The sequence below is a fragment of the Danio rerio genome, chromosome 24 (assembly GCF_049306965.1).
Source record: "Danio rerio strain Tuebingen ecotype United States chromosome 24, GRCz12tu, whole genome shotgun sequence".
In the NCBI taxonomy this organism is placed as follows: domain Eukaryota; kingdom Metazoa; phylum Chordata; class Actinopteri; order Cypriniformes; family Danionidae; genus Danio; species Danio rerio.
In genome coordinates this window covers 44,529,590-44,549,282 of record NC_133199.1, presented here as the reverse complement: position 1 = coordinate 44,549,282, position 19,693 = coordinate 44,529,590, and the positions used below count along the sequence as shown (strand labels likewise).

At 39.1% G+C, this 19,693-nt stretch overlaps 1 protein-coding gene and 1 long non-coding RNA gene across 11 annotated transcripts in view; one reads left to right on the top strand and one right to left on the bottom strand.

Annotated features, from left to right (window-relative positions):
• The first annotated feature begins 1,952 nt into the window (after positions 1 to 1,952).
• Positions 1,953 to 19,693, top strand: part of slc22a17 (solute carrier family 22 member 17) — a 28,470-nt gene continuing 10,729 nt past the window's right edge. For both annotated transcript variants that reach the window (XR_012399597.1, XM_002666734.7), the window contains exons 1-8: positions 1,953 to 2,279; positions 5,464 to 5,678; positions 7,694 to 8,004; positions 10,823 to 10,926; positions 11,184 to 11,338; positions 12,003 to 12,168; positions 15,127 to 15,242; positions 17,728 to 17,836. Coding sequence is in view for 1 of the 2 variants with exons in the window: in XM_002666734.7 (XP_002666780.2) it covers positions 5,555 to 5,678; positions 7,694 to 8,004; positions 10,823 to 10,926; positions 11,184 to 11,338; positions 12,003 to 12,168; positions 15,127 to 15,242; positions 17,728 to 17,836 (1,085 nt within the window). In the remaining variant the exon portion in view is untranslated. The remainder of the gene's footprint in view (positions 2,280 to 5,463; positions 5,679 to 7,693; positions 8,005 to 10,822; positions 10,927 to 11,183; positions 11,339 to 12,002; positions 12,169 to 15,126; positions 15,243 to 17,727; positions 17,837 to 19,693) is intronic.
• LOC101882775 (uncharacterized) overlaps positions 11,739 to 19,693 on the bottom strand; it is a 73,809-nt gene continuing 65,854 nt past the window's right edge. For 5 of the 9 annotated variants that reach the window (XR_012399606.1, XR_012399605.1, XR_012399608.1 and 2 more), the window contains one exon: positions 16,765 to 18,434. This is a non-coding gene — a long non-coding RNA (uncharacterized lncRNA). Of the gene's footprint in view, positions 12,163 to 15,171; positions 15,349 to 16,764; positions 18,435 to 19,693 lie in introns of those variants that run through there. The other 4 variants (XR_012399604.1, XR_012399602.1, XR_012399611.1 and 1 more) reach the window with 3 other exon arrangements.

Genomic DNA, 19,693 nt, shown 5'->3' with positions numbered 1-19,693 from the left:
TATTTTATGTAAATACAATTGTGTAATTATTGTAATAATTAATATTATATTATGTATAAATACAATTGTGGAATTATTATAAATATTATCATATATATATAAAAATACAATTCTGTAATAATAATAATAATAATAATAATAATATTATATAAAAACAATTGTGTATTATTATTATTATTATTATTATTATATAAATATAATTGTGTAATTATTATTAATAACAATATTATTATATTATGTTAATACACTTATGTATTTATTATTATTATTAATATTATCATCATCATTACGTAAATACAAATGTGCAATGATTATTAATAAAATTGTTGTTGTTTATAATAATATAAACACTATTTCTTATGTTTATTATGTTATTTATTACTTAAATATTACGTTTTAAATGTGTTATTAGTGTAATTATGCATATTAAATACTAAACATATTTTAATGCCAAATTCAAATACAGCTTTTAGACAGTAAGATTTAATTATTTACGTTTAATTAAATATGAATTTTTCTATTATTTTTTAATTATGTATAATCATATGTATGAATTATATATATATATATATATATATATATATATATATATATATATATATATATATATATATATATATATATATATATATATATATATATGCATGACTATTGTTTTTATTATATATATATATATATATATATATATATATATATATATATATATATTATATATATATATACATATATATATATATATATATATATATATATATATATATATATATATATATATCGATATATATATATATATATATATATATATATATATATATATATATATACATATAATTGTATTTATATTTTATTTCTATTATTTTATTTATTAATTTCTATCATTTTATTTATTATTGTTTTATTTATTTTATATTATTTAATTAAACTATTTATTAGATATTATTTATTATTAATTATGACTTTTTTGACAACTGTTATTTGTCATGTATTAAATATGCTGTACATTTATTAATATATGTCAAAGTGAAGAAATTTTGCTTTTTAAATTTTTAATTTTTTATACCTTTATTATAAAATTAAATAAAATATTCATTATAAATTATCAAGATGTTATATTAATATTTAATTATAATGTATTAAACAAAGAGCTTACGGTTTAATTAAATTGATCATAAATGTATTAAAAATCTATTTGTATTATAATTTTCCTTTAGAATACATGTTTTACTCTAAAATATTTACATTTATATTTTATTATGGAAAAATAATACTACATTACTATTAGTACAATGCAAGCTTGAAGTTTTATTGAAATCCATTTATTTTTAATATTTATAACATTATAACATTCTTAATATATATTTTTTACATTTTAGATGTTGTTTTTTTATTTAACACGATTGTAATATTATATTAAAACAAATATTATTACTATCATTAGACTTGAAGTTTTATTCAAATTGATTCTGTATATTATAATATATATATATATATATATATATATATATATATATATATATATATATATATATATATATATATATATATATATATATATATATATATATATATATATATATATATCATTTCTTTAAGCATGCACCCATAAATCATGTTATAATAATCTAATTTTATAAATTGCAATTATGTGTGATGTTTAAAACTATTAAACCCTGTGTATAAGTATTTTGATGATATACTGTGCTATATGGTTGTACTATTGTACTATAATGATTATTATAATGATCAAAATGAGACTTTTGCACTACTTGCCTGATTAATATTTTGTTTTTGTGACATTTTATTTTCGTTCATGTAGTGCTGTACCTTGTGTATACTGTATGTTATGTAGTATGCAGAGCACCACTGCTGTTTAGTGCTGAATGTCTCTCTCTGGTGGCCGAGACTCTGCACTGCAGCTGCGCCTTCTCAAAGCTTTCCGAAGTTCTCCGAATGTTCCCGATGTTTCCGGCGCTCGCCGCCAGTCGTGCCAGTTTTTCCGCCCTGTCCGCGTCTCTGTGCCGGGATCTGCTTCCGTCCATGACCGTCTCTGTCATTACTGAGGCTTTATTTACCGTCAGTGAACGCGTTTGTTCGGTTGTTCGGCGGAAAACTGATCAACAACACAGAAACGAGAGGCGCTTTTGTTTGTGTAGAGAAACCGTGAACGCGCAGAACGGGCCGAGAAAACAGCAGCAGCATCTTCATCATCCTCATCTTCAGTGTGTGTTTGTGCTGGAAATCTGATGTGAGCAGAGCTTCATCTGGATCTGCAGGAGCAGGTGAGGCCCATTCTTCATCATTCACCAATACAAGCTTTATTTTAATACCAGGATGCTTACTGAAATCTGCTTACGTATCAGGTCAGATCTGCGTTTGTGTTTTAGGAGTTCATTAAAGCAGCATTTCACTTCTCTCTAAATCCACACTTATGTAACTCACATTCCTGCAGTTCTTTCATTCCTCCGTTCACTTTACTCTAAGACCTTTGCCTTCATTCCTTTGCCTTTTCACGTTATGAATAGCATTCTTTTATTCTATCTATCTATCTATCTATCTATCTATCTATCTATCTATCTATCTATCTATCTATCTATCTATCTATCGCTCTGTTGTACCATTGTTTTACAGCGTATACCACGCTATTACAGAACAAATGATTTATTTCAAACAATGTAATCTTCATTCTTCATCATTTCAATATATTTCAGTTATGGCCAGGTTACTACCTCCTACTTTCTCTTAGTCTCTTAAATTACTAGAACTAACTTACATTACTACACCTGTTACATTACTAGTCTCTCACAGGTTATAGCTAATTTCTTCAGTCTCTCACAGGTTTTAACTAGTCTCTCACCTGGTATAACTAATCTGTCACAGCACAAAACTAGACTCTCCAGTCACTCACCGGTTATAACTAGTCTGTCACAGCACATAAATATTCTCCCCAGTCTCTCACCTGTTATAACTAGTCTGTCACAGCAAGACTAGTCTCTCTGGTCTCTCACAGTTTATAACTAGTCTGGGACAGCACAAAACTAGTCTCTCCAGTCACTCACCGGTTATAACTAGTCTGTCACAGCATGACTAGTCTCTCTGGTCTCTCACGGTTTATAACTAGTCTGGGACAGCACAAAACTAGTCTCTCCAGTCTCTCACCGGTTATAACTAGTCTGTCACAGCACATAACTAGTCTCTCCATTCTCTCACCAGTTCTAACTAGTCTCTCACTGGTTTTAACTAGTCTCTTACAAGTTAAAACTAGTCTGTCACAGCACATAACTATTATCTCTAGTCTCTCACAGGTCATAACTAGTCTCTCATCTGTTATAACTAGTCTGTCACAGCACATAACTATTATCTCTAGTCTCTCACAGGTCATATTTAGTCTCTCATCTTTTATAACTAATCTGTCACAGCACAAAACTAGTCTCTCCAGTCTCTCACAGGTTATAACTAGTCTGTCACAGCACATGACTAGTCTATCCAGTCTCTCACCTGTTATAACTATTCTCTCACAAGTTATAACTAGTCTGTCACAGCACGACTAGTTTCTCTGGTCTCTCACAGGTTATAACTAGTCTGTCACAGCACATAACTAGTCTCAAACTGGTTCTAACTGGTCTCTCACCTGTAATAACTAGTCTGTCACTGCGCATAAGTAGTCTCAAGTCTCTCACAGGTCATAACTACTCTCATCACAGTTCATAACTAGTATCTCTAGTCTCTTACATGTTATAACTAATATGTCACAGCACATAACTAATCTCTCTAGTCTCTCACAGAGCATTACAAGTCTCTCTCTAGTATCTAACAAGTTATAACAAGTCTGTCACATGCATTACTAGTCTCTCTGGTCTAACTATTCTCTCACAGGCCATTACTATCTTACAGATCATAACTTGTCTCTCACAACACACAACTAGTCTCCGGGGGATATTACTAGTTTTTCCAAAGCACATTACTAGTCTCTCACAGGTCATAACTAGTTTCTCACATATCTAGTCTCTCACTGGGCATGACTAGGCTCTCTAGTCTTTCACATGTCATTACTAGCTTTCAACATAACTGGTGTCCCACAGATCACAACTAGTCTCACAAGCCTTAATTAGTCTCTCATAGCGCATAACCAGTCTCCCACAGGGCATTTCTACTCTCCCACAGCACATAACTGGTCTCCCGAGGGCCATAACTAGTCTCTCACAGGTCATAACCATTCTCTCACAAGGCATTACTAGTCTATCTAGTCTGTCACAGGTCATAACTAGTCTCATGGGTCAAAATTAGTCTCTCACGGCACGTAACTACTCTCTCTAGTCTCTCAAAGGTCATAACTAGTCTCTCACAGGTAATAACTAGTCTCTCACAGATCATAACTAGTCTTCCAGGTCATAATTAGTCTCTCACAGCACGTAACTACTCTCTCTAGTCTCTCACAGGTTATAACTAGTCTCACAGATCATAACTAGTCTCTTACAGGTCATAACCAGTCTCTCACAGGCCATAACTGCTCTCACAGGCCATAACTAGTCTCTCACAGGTCATAATTAGTCTCTCACAGCACGTAACTATTCTCTCTAGTCTCTCACAGGTCATAACTAATCTCACAGATCATAACTAGTCTCTCACAGGTTATAACTAGTCTCACAGATCCTAACTAGTCTCTCACAGGCCATAACTAGTCTCTCACATAACTAGTCTCTCACAGGCCATAACTAGTCTCTCACAGGTCATGATTAGTCTCCCACAGGTCATAACTAGTCTCTCACATAACTTGTCTCCCACAGGTCATAACTAGTCTCTCACATAACTTGTCTCCCACAGGTCATAACTAGTCTCTCACAGGCCATAACTAGTCTCTCACAGGTCATAATTAGTCTCCCACAGGTCATAACTAGTCTCTCACATAACTAGTCTCCCACAGGCCATAACTAGTCTCTCAAAGGTCATAACTAGTCTCTCACAGGCCATAACTAGTCTCTCACATAACTAGTATCTCACAGGCCATAACTAGTCTCCCACAGGTCATAACTAGTCTCTCACAGGCCATAACTAGTCTCACATAACTAGTCTCTCACAGGCCATAACTACTCTCCCACAGGTCATAACTAGTCTCTCACAGGCCATAACTAGTCTCACATAACTAGTCTCTCACAGGCCATAACTAGTCTCACATAACTAGTCTCTCACAGGCCATAACTAGTCTCCCACAGGTCATAACTAGTCTCTTACATAACTAGTCTCTCACAGGCCATAACTAGTCTCCCACAGGTCATAACTAGTCTCTTACATAACTAGTCTCTCACAGGCCATAACTAGTCTCTCACAGGCCATAACTAGTCTCTCACAGGTCATAATTAGTCTCCCACAGGTCATAACTAGTCTCTCACAGGTCATAATAAGTCTCTTACAGGCCATAACTAATCTATCCATCTGATCCAGCAATGTGTTTGCATGTCTTTGCAGGTTGTCTGGGTTCTTCAGTGTGAGGAAGAGAGAGAGCGAGAGACACAGACACACACAGTCTATCTTTCTCTCTCTCTTTCTTCTCTCCATCATGTCGTCTCCGCTGGCATCTCCTTCTCCATGTCCTCCACCTCCTCCATCTCTGCCGTCCTCCCCGACGCCCTCGTCTCCTGCCCCGTCCAGTCTGCCGCTGCCACCCGCTCTGCCGCCCACAGGTAGGCATGGCACCATAACCGGTTTCAAGTAGGCATAGGATGATAGCCAGTTCAAGCAGGCATGGGACAATAACCAGTCCAGTTTTAAGTATGCATGGGACGATAACCAGTTTTAAGGAGGCATGGGATGATAACCTGTTCAGTTTTAAGTAGACATGGGACACTTACCTGTTCTAAGTAGGCGTGGGACGATAACCAGTCCAGTTTCAAGTAGTCATGTAACAACAGCCAGTTTTAAGTAGGTATGAGACGGTAACTGCTTTCAAGTAAACGTGGGATGATGACCAGTTTCAAGTAGGCATGTGACAATAATTGGTTTCATGTAGACGTGGGACGATCACCAGTTTCAAGTAGGCATGGAATAATAGTTGCTTTCAAGTAGACATGGGACGCTAACCAGTTTTAAGTAGGCGTGGGACAATAACCAGTCCAGTTTCAAGTAGCCATGTGGCAACAACCAGATTTAATTAGGCATGGGACGGTAACTGCTTTCAAGTAAACGTGGAATGATAACTAGATTCAAGTAGGCATGGGACAGTAACTGCTTTCAAATAGGCATGCGACTATAATTGGTTTCAAGTAGATGTGTGACGATAACCAGTTACAAGTAGGCATAAGAAGATAACCAGTTTCAAGTAGGCATGGGACGACAACCTGTCCAGTCTTAAGTAGGCGTGGGACAATAACCAGTCCAGTTTCAAGTAGTCATGTGACAACAACCAGATTCAAGTAGGCATGGGACAATAACTGGTTTCAAGTAAATGTGGGATGATAACTAGATTCAAGTAGGCATGGGACAATAACTGGTTTTAAATAGGCATGTGACTGTAATTGGTTTCAAGTAGACGTGGGACGATAACCAGTTTCAAGTAAGCATAAGAAGATAACCAGTTTCAAGTAGACATGGGGCGGTAACTGGTTTCAAGTAGATGTCTTGGACGATAACCAGGCATGGGATGACAACCAGTCCAGGTTTAAGTAGGCGTGGGACAACAACCAGATTTAAGTAAGCATGGGTAAGTAAGCAATAACTGCTTTCAAGTAAACGTGGGATGATAACTAGATTCAAGTAGGCATGGGACAGTAACTGGTTTCAAATAGGCACGTGACTATAATTGCTTTCTAGTAGGCATTGGATGGTAACTGGTTTCATGTAGACTTGGGATGATAACTAATTTTTAAAAGACATTGAATGATAACCAGTCCAGTTTTAATTAGGCATGGGACACTAACTGGTTTTCAAATAGGCATGGGACAATTATTAGTTTCTGGTAGGCATAGGGCTATAATCTGTTTCAAGTAGGCATGGGACAATAACTTGTTTCAAGTAGGCATGGGACAATAACCGGTCCAGTTTCAAGTAGGCATGTGACAACAAACAGTAGTCATGGGACAGTTACTGGTTTTAAGTAGACATGGAATGATAACCAGTTTTAAGTAGTCATAAGACGATAACCAGTTTCAAGTAGGCATGGGACGATAACTGTTTTAAAGTAGGCATGGGACGGTAACCAGTTTCAAGTAAGCATGGGATGATAACTGGTTTCAAGTAGGCATGGAAAGATACCCCATTAGATGTGGGATGGTAACCAGTCCAATTTTAAGCAGGCATGAGACAATAACCATTTTTAAGTAGGCATGGGATGATAACCAGTTTCAAGTAGGCAAGGGACAATAACCAGTCCAGTTTTAAGTAGACATGGGACACTTAACTGGTTTCAAGTCGACGAGGGACGATAACCAGTTTCAAGTTGGCATGGGCCGGTGACCAGTCCAGTTTTAAGTTGGCATGGGACAATAACCGGTTTTACGGTATACGGTTTGGAAAAGTGAAGGTTTTAAAACCACTACAATTTTCCGTTTACCAGTCTTATGGTATATGCAAATATTTTTTAATTAGCTTTTTACGACTATTTTATTTAGGTTTTTTCAGGGCAACAGTATCTCCAGCAGCAAAAGATAGCAGAAGTCAATGATTTATTTGAGTTATTTAGCCTGTGAATGTGTACCCACAGGAGAGGTGATGATCCTGGCTCTGGGCCGTAAGAAGCAGCGTCTGCTCATCGCTCTCTCCGTCCTGCCCAATCTGTTCCTGGCATTCCTGCTGTCGTCCGACCCGCTGCTGACTCTGGCTTCTCCTTTCCGCTGTCGTCTGCCCGGCCCAGCGCCTGCTCTGAAGCTAACCAACTCTTCCAGACGGGTGCAGGATCAGCCCGAGTGCAGGCAGTACATCTTCATTAACGGAACACAGACGGGCGTGAGGGACTGCGATGCTGGATTCAACTTCACTGTCACTGAAGGACTGGCCAATAACATCGTCACAGAGGTGAGCCGGATTATGATGGTGTCACATTTCATTTTTTCCAAATAGTTGCTGAGGCTTTTACGCTGATTTATGTACATGACTTTCTGGAATACTCTATTCTGATTGGTCAGTCATGGCATTTTAAGGTATGTAATTCACGTGTAACAACCGCTGAATAACACAAAATCTCATTTAGGAACTGAGAATCACCAACTCGTACCAATTCATATATTTACTCGTCTGTCACGATTGTTTGTTTGACACCATCTAATGTCTGAATAATTTTGCAGGTTAGTGTATACTCCATCAGCTATTTTAGTTTCTGTCAGCTCTGCGTTTTTGTCTTTTTGGTGCCATCTAGTGTCTGAATAATGCGCGGGTTAGTGTATACTCCATCAGCTGTTTCTGTCAGCTTTGTGTTTTAGACTGTTTGTCTCCGTCTAGTGTCTGAATAATGCACAGGTTAGTGTATACTCCATCAGCTGTTTCTGTCAGCTTTGTGTTTTTTACCATCTGGCCCATCTAGTGTCTGAATATTGCGCAGGTTAGTGTATACTCCATCAGCTGTTTTAGTGTCTGTTGTGTTTTTGGCTGTTTGTCTCCATCTAGTGTCTGAATATTGCGCAGGTTAGTGTATACTCCATCAGCTGTTTTAGTGTATGTCAGCTTTGTGTTTTTGACTGTTTGTCTCCATCTAGTGTCTGAATATTGCGCAGGTTAGTGTATACTCCATCAGCTGTTTTAGTGTCTGTTGTGTTTTTGACTGTTTGTCTCCATCTAGTGTGTGAATATTGCGCAGGTTAGTGTATACTCCATCAGCTGATTCTGTCAGCTTTGTGTTTTAGGCTGTTTGTCTCCGTCTAGTGTCTGAATAATGCACAGGTTAGTGTATACTCCATCAGCTGTTTCTGTCAGCTTTGTGTTTTTTACCATCTGGCCCATCTAGTGTCTGAATATTGCGCAGGTTAGTGTATACTCCATCAGCTGTTTTAGTGTCTGTCAGCTTTGTGTTTTTGACTGTTTGTCTCCATCTAGTGTCTGAATATTGCGCAGGTTAGTGTATACTCCATCAGCTGTTTTAGTGTCTGTTGTGTTTTTGACTGTCTCCATCTAGTGTCTGAATAATGTGCAGGTTAGTGTATACTCCATCAGCTGTTTTAGTGTCTGTTGTGTTTTTGACTGTCTCCATCTAGTGTCTGAATATTGCGCAGGTTAGTGTATACTCCATCAGCTGTTTTAGTGTCTGTTGTGTTTTTGACTGTCTCCATCTAGTGTCTGAATAATGTGCAGGTTAGTGTATACTCCATCAGCTGTTTTAGTGTCTGTTGTGTTTTTGAATGTTTGTCTCCATCTAGTGTGTGAATATTGCGCAGGTTAGTGTATACTCCATCAGCTGATTCTGTCAGCTTTGTGTTTTAGACTGTTTGTCTCCGTCTAGTGTCTGAATAATGCACAGGTTAGTGTATACTCCATCAGCTGTTTCTGTCAGCTTTGTGTTTTTGACTGTTTGTCTCCGTCTAGTGTCTGAATAATGCACAGGTTAGTGTATACTCCATTAGCTGTTTCTGTCAGCTTTGTGTTTTTTACCATCTGGCCCATCTAGTGTCTGAATATTGCGCAGGTTAGTGTATACTCCATCAGCTGTTTTAGTGTCTGTCAGCTTTGTGTTTTTGACTGTCTCCATCTAGTGTCTGAATATTGCGCAGGTTAGTGTATACTCCATCAGCTGTTTTAGTGTCTGTTGTGTTTTTGACTGTTTGTCTCAGTCTAGTGTCTGAATATTGCGCAGGTTAGTGTATACTCCATCAGCTGTTTTAGTGTCTGTTGTGTTTTTGACTGTCTCCATCTAGTGTCTTAATAATGTGCAGGTTAGTGTATACTCCATCAGCTGTTTTAGTTTCTGTTGTGTTTTTGACTGTTTGTCTCAGTCTAGTGTCTGAATATTGCGCAGGTTAGTGTATACTCCATCAGCTGTTTTCATCCTGTCAGCTTGGGGTTTTATTGAAGAGTTAATAAACTATTATCGCTCAGAGCATTGTTTTGTGTCTAATTTTATGCTTCGCATGTTGTTGCGTAATAATCAGAATACAGCACATGCAGACGGTTGCTATAAAGGCTGAAATGCAGCGCAGCACTGTTGTATAAGACTGAAGGCTTTATTCTATTCAGCATACACATTTTTGATAGAATAGTGAGTTGTAATCTAGTCTTTAACTATAATGTTGTTTATTGCACTAAGGAGCATTCAGTATGTGATTATGGCAATATAGAACGTGACTGAATGTATTTGCTCTGAATCTGTGTTCGTTAAACACTAACAGCAGCTGATGATGGGTTATTGGTATGCAGACAGTATTCACTCCTCTACTGTAGAGTTGATCTTTAACTAATGTTTGCTCGGTGTCTCTGAAGTCGGAGTCTGAACTCTGTCAGTGTGGATTTACTGGAGGTTGTGATTCTGGATGGGTTTATATTTAGCTGATGTTTTGTGCTTCTCCACCCTGACGTCTGCTCATATGTGCTGAAGGACTGGTTTGCTCACATTCAGATGCTGTTGGTCATGTGACGCTGCGGGTTCATGCAACATAAACACAGTCAGTGTTGGGTTAAAACCCAATTGCTGGGCAAAGATTAGTCGTGATTAATTGCAAATTTGTTTTGACATAAGATATGTGCGCGTGTTTATTTTATATATATGCAGCAATATTATTTGCAAATTATGTGTGTTGTTAAATGAGTATATGTGTGTATAAATAATGTGTTTGTTCCAGATTAATTAATTAAAAATGAACATGGAGTGACGTCCGGTGTGTTTTGTTTGACTTCCTGTCTCTGTCAGTGGGATCTGGTGTGTTCGCGGTACTGGCTGGTTCCAGTAGAGGAGGTTTGCTTCATTCTGGGGACCCTGACGGGCTGTCTGTGTCTTGGCTACACGTCTGACCGGTGAGACACTCTTCACTCAGGGTTCATACGGTCATGGAAAACCTGTAAAAGTCATGGCATTTTCCAGGCCTAGTTTATTGCTACATTATTATAGTAAACCAAAACTCAAACTAAAGCTGTTGGTCAAACACATTTTTGTTTACTGAAATAAAAAAATACTGCTGTCTGTGAGTGTAGTGCTGCTCTGACCTGTGTGTGTGTCTCTCTCTCTCTCTCTCTCTCTCTCTCTCTCTCTCTCTCTGTGTGTGTGTGTTCAGGCTGGGCAGACACCGGTCTCTGCTGGCGTCTCTCACCCTGGCTGTGGTGTTTGGAGTGTGTGTGTGTGTTTCTCCGTCACCGCCGCTCTTCATCGCCATGCGCTTCTGTCTGGCTGCTGCGAGCGCTGGAGTCTACCTCACACTCTACATCACACGTGAGTCACACACACACACACACACACACACACACACACACACAGACCAGCAGCAGCTTTACTCCTTGCTATAGTAGATTATTCCTCTTATTCCTCTCTATATTCCATTTATTCCTCTATATTGTGATTATTCTGATCTATATTTAGATGTTTATTCCAATTATTCCACTTTATTTTCAACTTTTACGATCTATATTCTGATTATTCCTCTCTATATTTGGATTACACCATTGTATTACAATCTATATTCAGATTATTTCAGTCTGTTTTAATGAAATATGACAAACTTCAGTTTTATTTCCATGTATACTCCAGTTATTCCTATGTATTTTCTGAATATATTCTGATTACACACCCGTTTTATTCATATCTATATTGCTTTTATGTACAGAAGGGTTACTTATGTAATTAACATGAAGTTATTTAATGTTTTATAATAGTTTTACATGACAAATATGGTCAGATCTGTTACATGTATGTGTCCTGGAAAATGAAAGTGTCTGCAGAAGGTCATCATACAGTATACTGTAGTGCTGTTTGTACTGTAAACATCAGCTCTGGCATCTGTTGAGTGTAAATCGGAGTCAACATGAGCTGCAGATATGATTATACTCAAGCAGAATATGGAAGTGTGTATCTGAGCTTGTAGTGTGTGTTTGTGCAGGTCTGGAGCTGTGTGACCCGTCTTTGCGTCTGCTGGTCACCATGCTGTCCGGTTTGACCATGTTCTCCGGCGAGCTCCTGCTGTTGGCCGTGGCCCTCGGCTGCGGCTCCTGGAGGGGTCTGATTGGGACCGGAGCCGCTCCACTCTCTCTGTTCCTCTGCTATGGGTTAGACACACACACACACACACACACACAATTAGCTGAAGAATAGTTTATTTACTATTACACAAAGCCAGTCTGATGTTGCACAGGTATATTTGATGGAATAGCCCACAATACACTGTCAAAATGACAATATTACAATATTAAAGGAGAGCTATTATGAAATAAATCACATTTATAGAGAGTTTAAACCCAGTCGTGTGTTGGCAGTGTGTGAATATATCCAGCCTCTAATGGGAAAAAGAAATTAATTATATTTATATTTTGCAGAAACACTTTGATTGACATTCTCTATTTGTACAAGTCATCAGAGGGTAAAAAGCTCTGCCCACTAGTGACCATCTCTCCCTCATTAGCATAGTATGTTAGTCTTGTTATTAAATTACAGGCATTTGTAGCTCCGCCCCCTTTTTAAGACAAGAACAATCGCATTTGCATTTAAAGCGACAGTCACCAAAATGGCTGATCGGCTATCAGCTGAACTGTGCAGGTATATGAGCAATCGATCTGCTGACAGATCATCTGATTGACGATGCTTTCAAATGCTCCCTTGACCACTTTCTGAGCCATTTCAAACGCTGTGTCAGTGGTGTCATCATCACATCAGCCAATAGCGTCCAGCTCTTTCCGACGGCTCCACCCTCAGCACTCATTGGTGGAGTTTTGGGGGCGGGGCAAAGTTGTTGGGTTAAACAGTTGTTGTCAGATCATGTAGTGTGTGACGCCCTCTTGTGGATAAGTGTGATCAACACAGCAATTTAAAAACAAAACCAAGTCATGGACCAATCTGCAGATGTGTAAACTTATGTAGTGTGTACTAGGCTTTACAGGTCTCTCTTTTAAGTTTAGGCGTTTTGTAGGATGCTATGCAATAAGTGTATATTTGTGTATATACATTAGACTAGTCAGTACCATAGCAAAAAACTAGAACAAAATAACTGAAGATCACGGCGCAAATATTGTGCACTTAAATAAATGTATTTAACATTTGAAAGTCAGACCAATAACTCAATAAGCAGAGAAGGAGACGTTTATATGAGCTGAATCCCTCATTCATCAGCAGTGTTTAATGACCGCAGACTCCTGAAACCTGTTGTAAAATCTAAAACAAAACATCAGGCCATTTGTAACGGAAAAACGTAATCCTTTGGCCTTTAAATTGACCCTATTTGAAATTCAGTAACAAAAATATCAGTGTTCACACTGGTGTATAAGGGACAAAATAATATAGGCTGTTACAATTTACTACTGGCATGTAATTTGTTCTGCTCTATCAATTAGTGTGAGGATTGCTGCGAGGCGAATCAGTGAGACTGTCTTTTTTGTGGAGGTCGGATTACAAATGAGTTTATTTTTGGTCAGCTAGGGCAGTGCTCCTCAACCTGTTCATCACCATGCACCGGTCAACGCTTGACTATTTAACTGCGGGGGGTTTGGGGGTGTTTCGTAGGTTGCTAGGCGACTATCAATCTTTTTCTCAGAGGATGACAAGCTGACAAAACATTGCTGTCACTCTCTGATACAAGTCTTATTCACGGAGAAAAGTACAAAGCGCTGCAGTGTTTGTGTGCTTGTCTTAGAAAATAAGTCTTACCGAAATGTGAATATTCCATACAAGCTGAAGCTGATCGGTCAATTCTTGTCACGTGACTCGCTGTGCACAAGATGCACACCTTAATTGGAGACAACAAACTTGTGCAAACTCTAGAAATTCGTAATATACGAACGCTTTCATTTGCAATCCCCATCAGTTGTTGATCTGATTCACCTGATTTGCTGACCCATTCCTTGGCAGTTCGCAGGTCGTTCACTGGGCCTTTTTCCCGTAGCAAAGAAACTTTCCAAAGACGTCTGTTACATACTCAATTTTAATGCTTGTGGGTAAAATTTTGGTGCTCAAGTGACAGAGATATAACCGGGAGAATATGGTCATTTTTCAAAATAAAAGACTTTTTAAAATAATAGATCGTTCAGACTCAGACAATAAATAAAATGGAAACAATTATTGATTTCCTGTGCGGCCCGGTACCAATTGATCCACGGACCGGTGGTTGACGACCACTGAGGTAGGGGAAAAAATGAACTAAGCCAACATGATCCTTCTCCTAATTGTCCACTGCTAAGAATTTTCTTTAAATATGACACAACCCCCCCCACAAAGATCACTGAGGCCCCCTTGTGGGCCGCGACCTCGCTGATCTAATCTCAGCACCTAAACACACACATATTAGCAGCAGGAGCTCCTCAACACTTCATGTAGAGCTTCATTCAGGATTATTGATCTTAAATTCCCAGTGACGCAGCAGAGCTGTACATGCACATCAGCACTCGTCCATCAAGCTGCTTTCTGCGTCACACAGAGATTCTGACATTTTATTAGCAGCAAACTGTAGTGTTCAGCCTTTGAACTGTATCAAAAATAGTCTTATAGTATAATTATAACATGTAATATATATATATATAAAAGATAAATGTATACATTAATGTATGAAAAAAGCTTATTTGAACATATATTATTTAAGCCATGAGTAATGTATAATGAGGAATGAATTAAACATGTATTTTCATTTTCAATCTAAACCAGTGTTTCTCAACCACATTCCTGGAGGATCACCAGTTCCACATGTTTTGGATGTCTCCTTTGTCTGTCACACCCATTACAGGTATTTCAGACTCTGCTAATGAGCCGATGATCTGAATCAGGTGTGTTTGGTTAAGGAGACATGGAAAATGTGCAGAGCTGGTGCTCCTCCAGGAACGTGGTTGAGAAACACTGATCTAAACAGCTGGTAACCATTGACTTCCATTATATGATCACCAAGAACCACAGATTCAGCTACAATCTTTGTTAATGCTCGACTGGAATTTAACAATTCTTTTGCGATTGATTGTGCTGTGGTTATGGCTTCATGAAGCTGCTCTGTGTTTCTGTCATCTACATGTGTGTTTGCTGGTCTTCAGGATCCCGGGTGTGTTTCCAGAATCGCCGCGATGGCTTCTGCTTACAGAGAGAACTGGAGACGCAAACTCCTTCTGTGAGCGCAGCGACCGCCAGAGAGACGACGACAGCTTCACCGGTCAGTGCTCAAACACTTCAGGAGGATGTTTCATTTTAGGAGGATGGCTCTTTTGGACGTTCACTCAAAAGTGAAAATTCTGCCATCCTTTGCTCATCTTTCACTTCTGATGAACACGAGGGAAAATATCCTCAGGAATTATGGAAAAAAAAAAAAACAGCCATTGACCTTCCATAATAGTTTTTGCTCCTGCTGTGGATGTCAGTGGCTGCTTCCATCATTTGGTTTTCATGTCTATTCTCATTTCATTCATTCATTTTCCTTCAGCTTAGTCTCTTTATTTATCAGGGATCGCCACAGCAGAATGAACCACCAACTTGTCCAGCATATGTTTTACATAGCGGATGCCCTTTCGGCTGCAACCAAACACTGAGCTAATGTATACATCGCAATGGCGTCTGCTTTTCTGTTGTGACTGGGGTGTGATGGGACGCATTAATAGACAAAGCAGCGACGGTTTTATTTAAAGAGAAATGTTTTATTTCATAAATGATTTAAGCCATAGTAGGGTTAGGTTGATAGACAGTGCCATCGTCCATCGCTGATAGCCATCACGATGCTGAGCCGGCATCACGATCCTCTGCTCTGTCCCTGTCGCAGCAGCAACCCGCTCGAGAAAAACACACACACTCAGACCCCGTTTACACTGATACATCTTAGCTTTAAAAGTTCACGTGATGTCTGAGCTCCAGCAGTCAGCCCATAGAGCAGTGCACGTCAGACAGTTCGTCAAGGGTGTCCCGCTGGATGGCGTCTCACTATAGTTGTTAAAGGTGATATTTAATTAATCTCGTCTCGAACGACTCTTCTGTTGTTTGAATTTATCATGTAACGTGTCCCAGCGTCAGTACACTGCTTCGGTCTTTCGCTTCACGCTTGTACTTAGTCATTTTAGTGAAAATCTCAGACGCAGTCGGTTGGTTTCTGTTGCACCTTTTTACCAACCAAGTTTGTTGACGTCATTATAACGACACAGATCACTCTGCCTATAGGGTATATGCAGAAGCATGCTAACAGGACTTTCCATTTGCCAGTAAACCTGGGTTAAACGCGTCTGATGAACTTTTGTCAATGCAAAACTGGCACGTTTAAGGTCTGTTTTCTTTACAAATCAGCGATTTCCACTGGCTGAGTGATATCTGATATAAAGTGGGTTTCAGGTTGTACAAGAAGCACTGCATTAAATTACATTTCCCCCGCCATGTCTTTATAATATGAGCATTTATTTTACCCCAGTATATTCAATGGAGCTTCTGCGCTAGCCTGCTGATTCTGATAGGCGCGTGTGAGTAAACGGCTTTTGGTCTCGTTTTGCGCTTGAGCATCTAAATGAATGCCAGAGTCTGTTTAACTGATTGCATTTTAATTACATTCCCACATCAAGGCTGTAAAAGGAACCATAGACAAAAACTGACAATAAAAAGTCACCGGAAGTTTATCAGCCTGGGAAGAGCACTAGCTCAGCATATACCCTATTCATGCCAGAGTCTTGAGGAAAAAGTGATTGACAGGTGGTCATCTGTGTGTAACTTATCTTCATTTATTTATGATTTGGTCATGGGTAAAACAAAGAGCATGCAGGTCAGCTAGTTAAAACAGTAGGCTACAAATAATTCATTCATTATTAATTAATTAATTAATAAGTTGGCGATTCATTCCGCTGTAGCGACCCCGGATGTTTCACATTAGACATCATATGATGCTAAATTGGTCGACATCGCCCAACTCTAAGGCCATATTCCATTTATGCACATTAATTTAATTTTCAATTGCAATTTGCATCTTTTTTCCCCCCAACATGTTTCAGAATAGCTTGTTTTGTGTTCAACAAAAAAATAAATAAAATCAGAGCAATTTAATGCAATGCAAATGTCAGCCTGGCCATGAAAAAAAGTCAAGTTTTCACCAAAATAGTGAAAGAAAAGTTGTTTGTGTAAGCCTGTGCTTGACAGTACTGTAAAATATGCAAAAATGTCTCTGTTAATGTTTTCAAACTATTATATTTGATTTACCAAAGTCACACAAGTGGCAGTTTTACATCTATCACATCCATAATGAAGCATCTGCCCTCATAAATGCAGGAAATGTCAATTAAAATCAGTCATTTTGTTCTATACAGTCATTCTTATCCTGTTGATTAGCATCATTTTTTTTTTGAGGCTGTGCAGTTTAATTCAGAGGATCTCTACAAAGTATGTATGATTTTTTTGGTCACATCCATAACGCATGTTTATTTCCTTCATTTACAATATAAAACATGTTTACAGATTGATTTTTCTTGATCCCGTTGAGTTGTTTTGTAAAATATAAACAGATGATTTAATCTAATGTGAACATGCTGTCTCTGTGAAGGTATGTTTTGAGTTTTCTGCAATTGTCACATTCATAACGCTGGTGTTGCTCATATGTTTAGAGTAAGTGGTGAGTGAATGTTGTTTTTGGGTGAGCTGTCCCTTTAATCAGTGTGTTCCTGTGTGTGCCGCAGAGCTGGACAGTGAATCGTCCTCGTCTCCTACACGTCCTCATCTGTCCTTCCCGGAGCTGCTGCACAGCAGAAACATCTGGAAGAACCTCTGCGTGCTGGGATTCACATCGTGAGTGATTCACTTGACTCAGTGACATGATTGATTATGGCTTTAGAGCATTTGCTGAGTAGAAAGAAGTTGAACTGAGGTCATATTTAAAAATATTTTTGACAAGTAGTTAAGAGAGTTTTGTGCTGATCTCGGCCTGACATTGATAATTCAATATGACACGAAAACCATCGTATGATCCTAGATTCCCAGGTCAGAGCACATCAACACTTGTTCGTCAAGCTGCTTTCTGTGTCTTTAAGACTGTCGCACAAAGATTCTGACAGCATTTTATTAGCAGCAAACTATCCAACAGCATTTGAGCTGTATCAAAAATAGTTTAACTGTTTAATTATAACAATAAGGAAGCAAATATAATGAATATATTAATAACTATTTTCATACATACTGACTTTTGGACTACTATATTAAAAGAATGTTTAATGCTTATTTAAAAATGCATAATAAAACCAAACGTTTATATAAATGCATAATGTATAGTAGAAAGCATTTTATAAATATAATATTCATGATCTAAATATGACACTAAAATCATCAGTAGGTACACAAGTCACTGTCCTAAGGAGTGATTCACTGAATCATGCAACACAGGCTCATTCTGGAAACGTAGTCCTATAGACATTTCTGGATACCGTGAATTATGTAGCCAGAGGTACGTATGGCTGCATTTCATTTTTTAGGTGAACGCTACAGGGTGGTATGACACCGTTCCTTTTCTCGCTTACCGGCTGACTGCCTACCTCCATGTGGAGGGGTTTCCCACTGCAACCAGTTTGTCCAGTTAGCTCGTCACATACCTTGGCGGACTTGAGACGCAGAGAGGAGTTGACCACCACGACAACCGGGTTCGAGTCCAGGGAAGAGCAATTCCAGAAATCAGGTTAAGACAAAAACAGAATCCAAAAAATAAGTGAATAACAGGGTGAGAACGTGGTAAAATCCGAAAACTTGGTAAAAAATCAGACGAGGGCTTTTCTTTTTCTGGATGGCTCTTGTAAATTGTTGGTTGGGAATAGGGGAGTAAGTGGGTGGGCAGGTCAATCGATAAAATTGGTTGGGTTTAGGGAAGGAGGAGAGTGGGTCAGTCAATGGGACTATGTTTTCAGAATGAGCCTGGGTTGTAATCATACATTCAAAATGGCAGATTCACATAGAAACTAAGCAAGGTCGTTTTTATGAATGGATCACTGAATCAAACAACCTGGGCTCATTGTGGAAACGTCCCGGGAGGTACGTATTCTAGCGGTTTTTGTTTTCGCGGATATGCAAGAGGCTGCTGTGCGCGCTTTTTCGCGTCTCGAGCGCCTCTCGGGAGCGTGTGCCGTTTGCACCCGCGCTGTTCTCGCGCGAAAAGCCGCCGGAGGCCCCTGTGGAGCAACTGTCCGTCCGACTGGCTGGCTGAACGACCGAACGATCGGCTGACCCTGCCACCCTCCTCTTTCTCCTCCTCCTTTCCTAAACTCAAGCGACGTTTTGCAAAAGCCGTCCAGAAAAAAAAAAAAGCAGAAGCCCGCATCTTAGATTTCGACCGCGTTTTCGGATCCCGCCACGTTCTCGCCCTTATTTTTCGGATTATTTTTTTCATCTTACCTGATTTCTGTAACCGCTGTTCCCCGGACCCGATCCCAGTCGTCCCCGCGGCCGGCTCCTCCTCCTCCGGGCCTCTGCTCTGCCGACGTAATGCTGCGAGCTAAGCTGACAAACTGGTAGCAGCGGGAAAGCCCTCTACTCGGAGATGAGCCGTCGGCCGGTGAGCGCGAAGAGGTTTTTCTCGTTCGCTCGAGAAAAACTAAACGCGGCCGTACGTACCTCCGGCCACGTAAATCGCGGTCTCCAGAAACGTCCGCTGGGCTACGT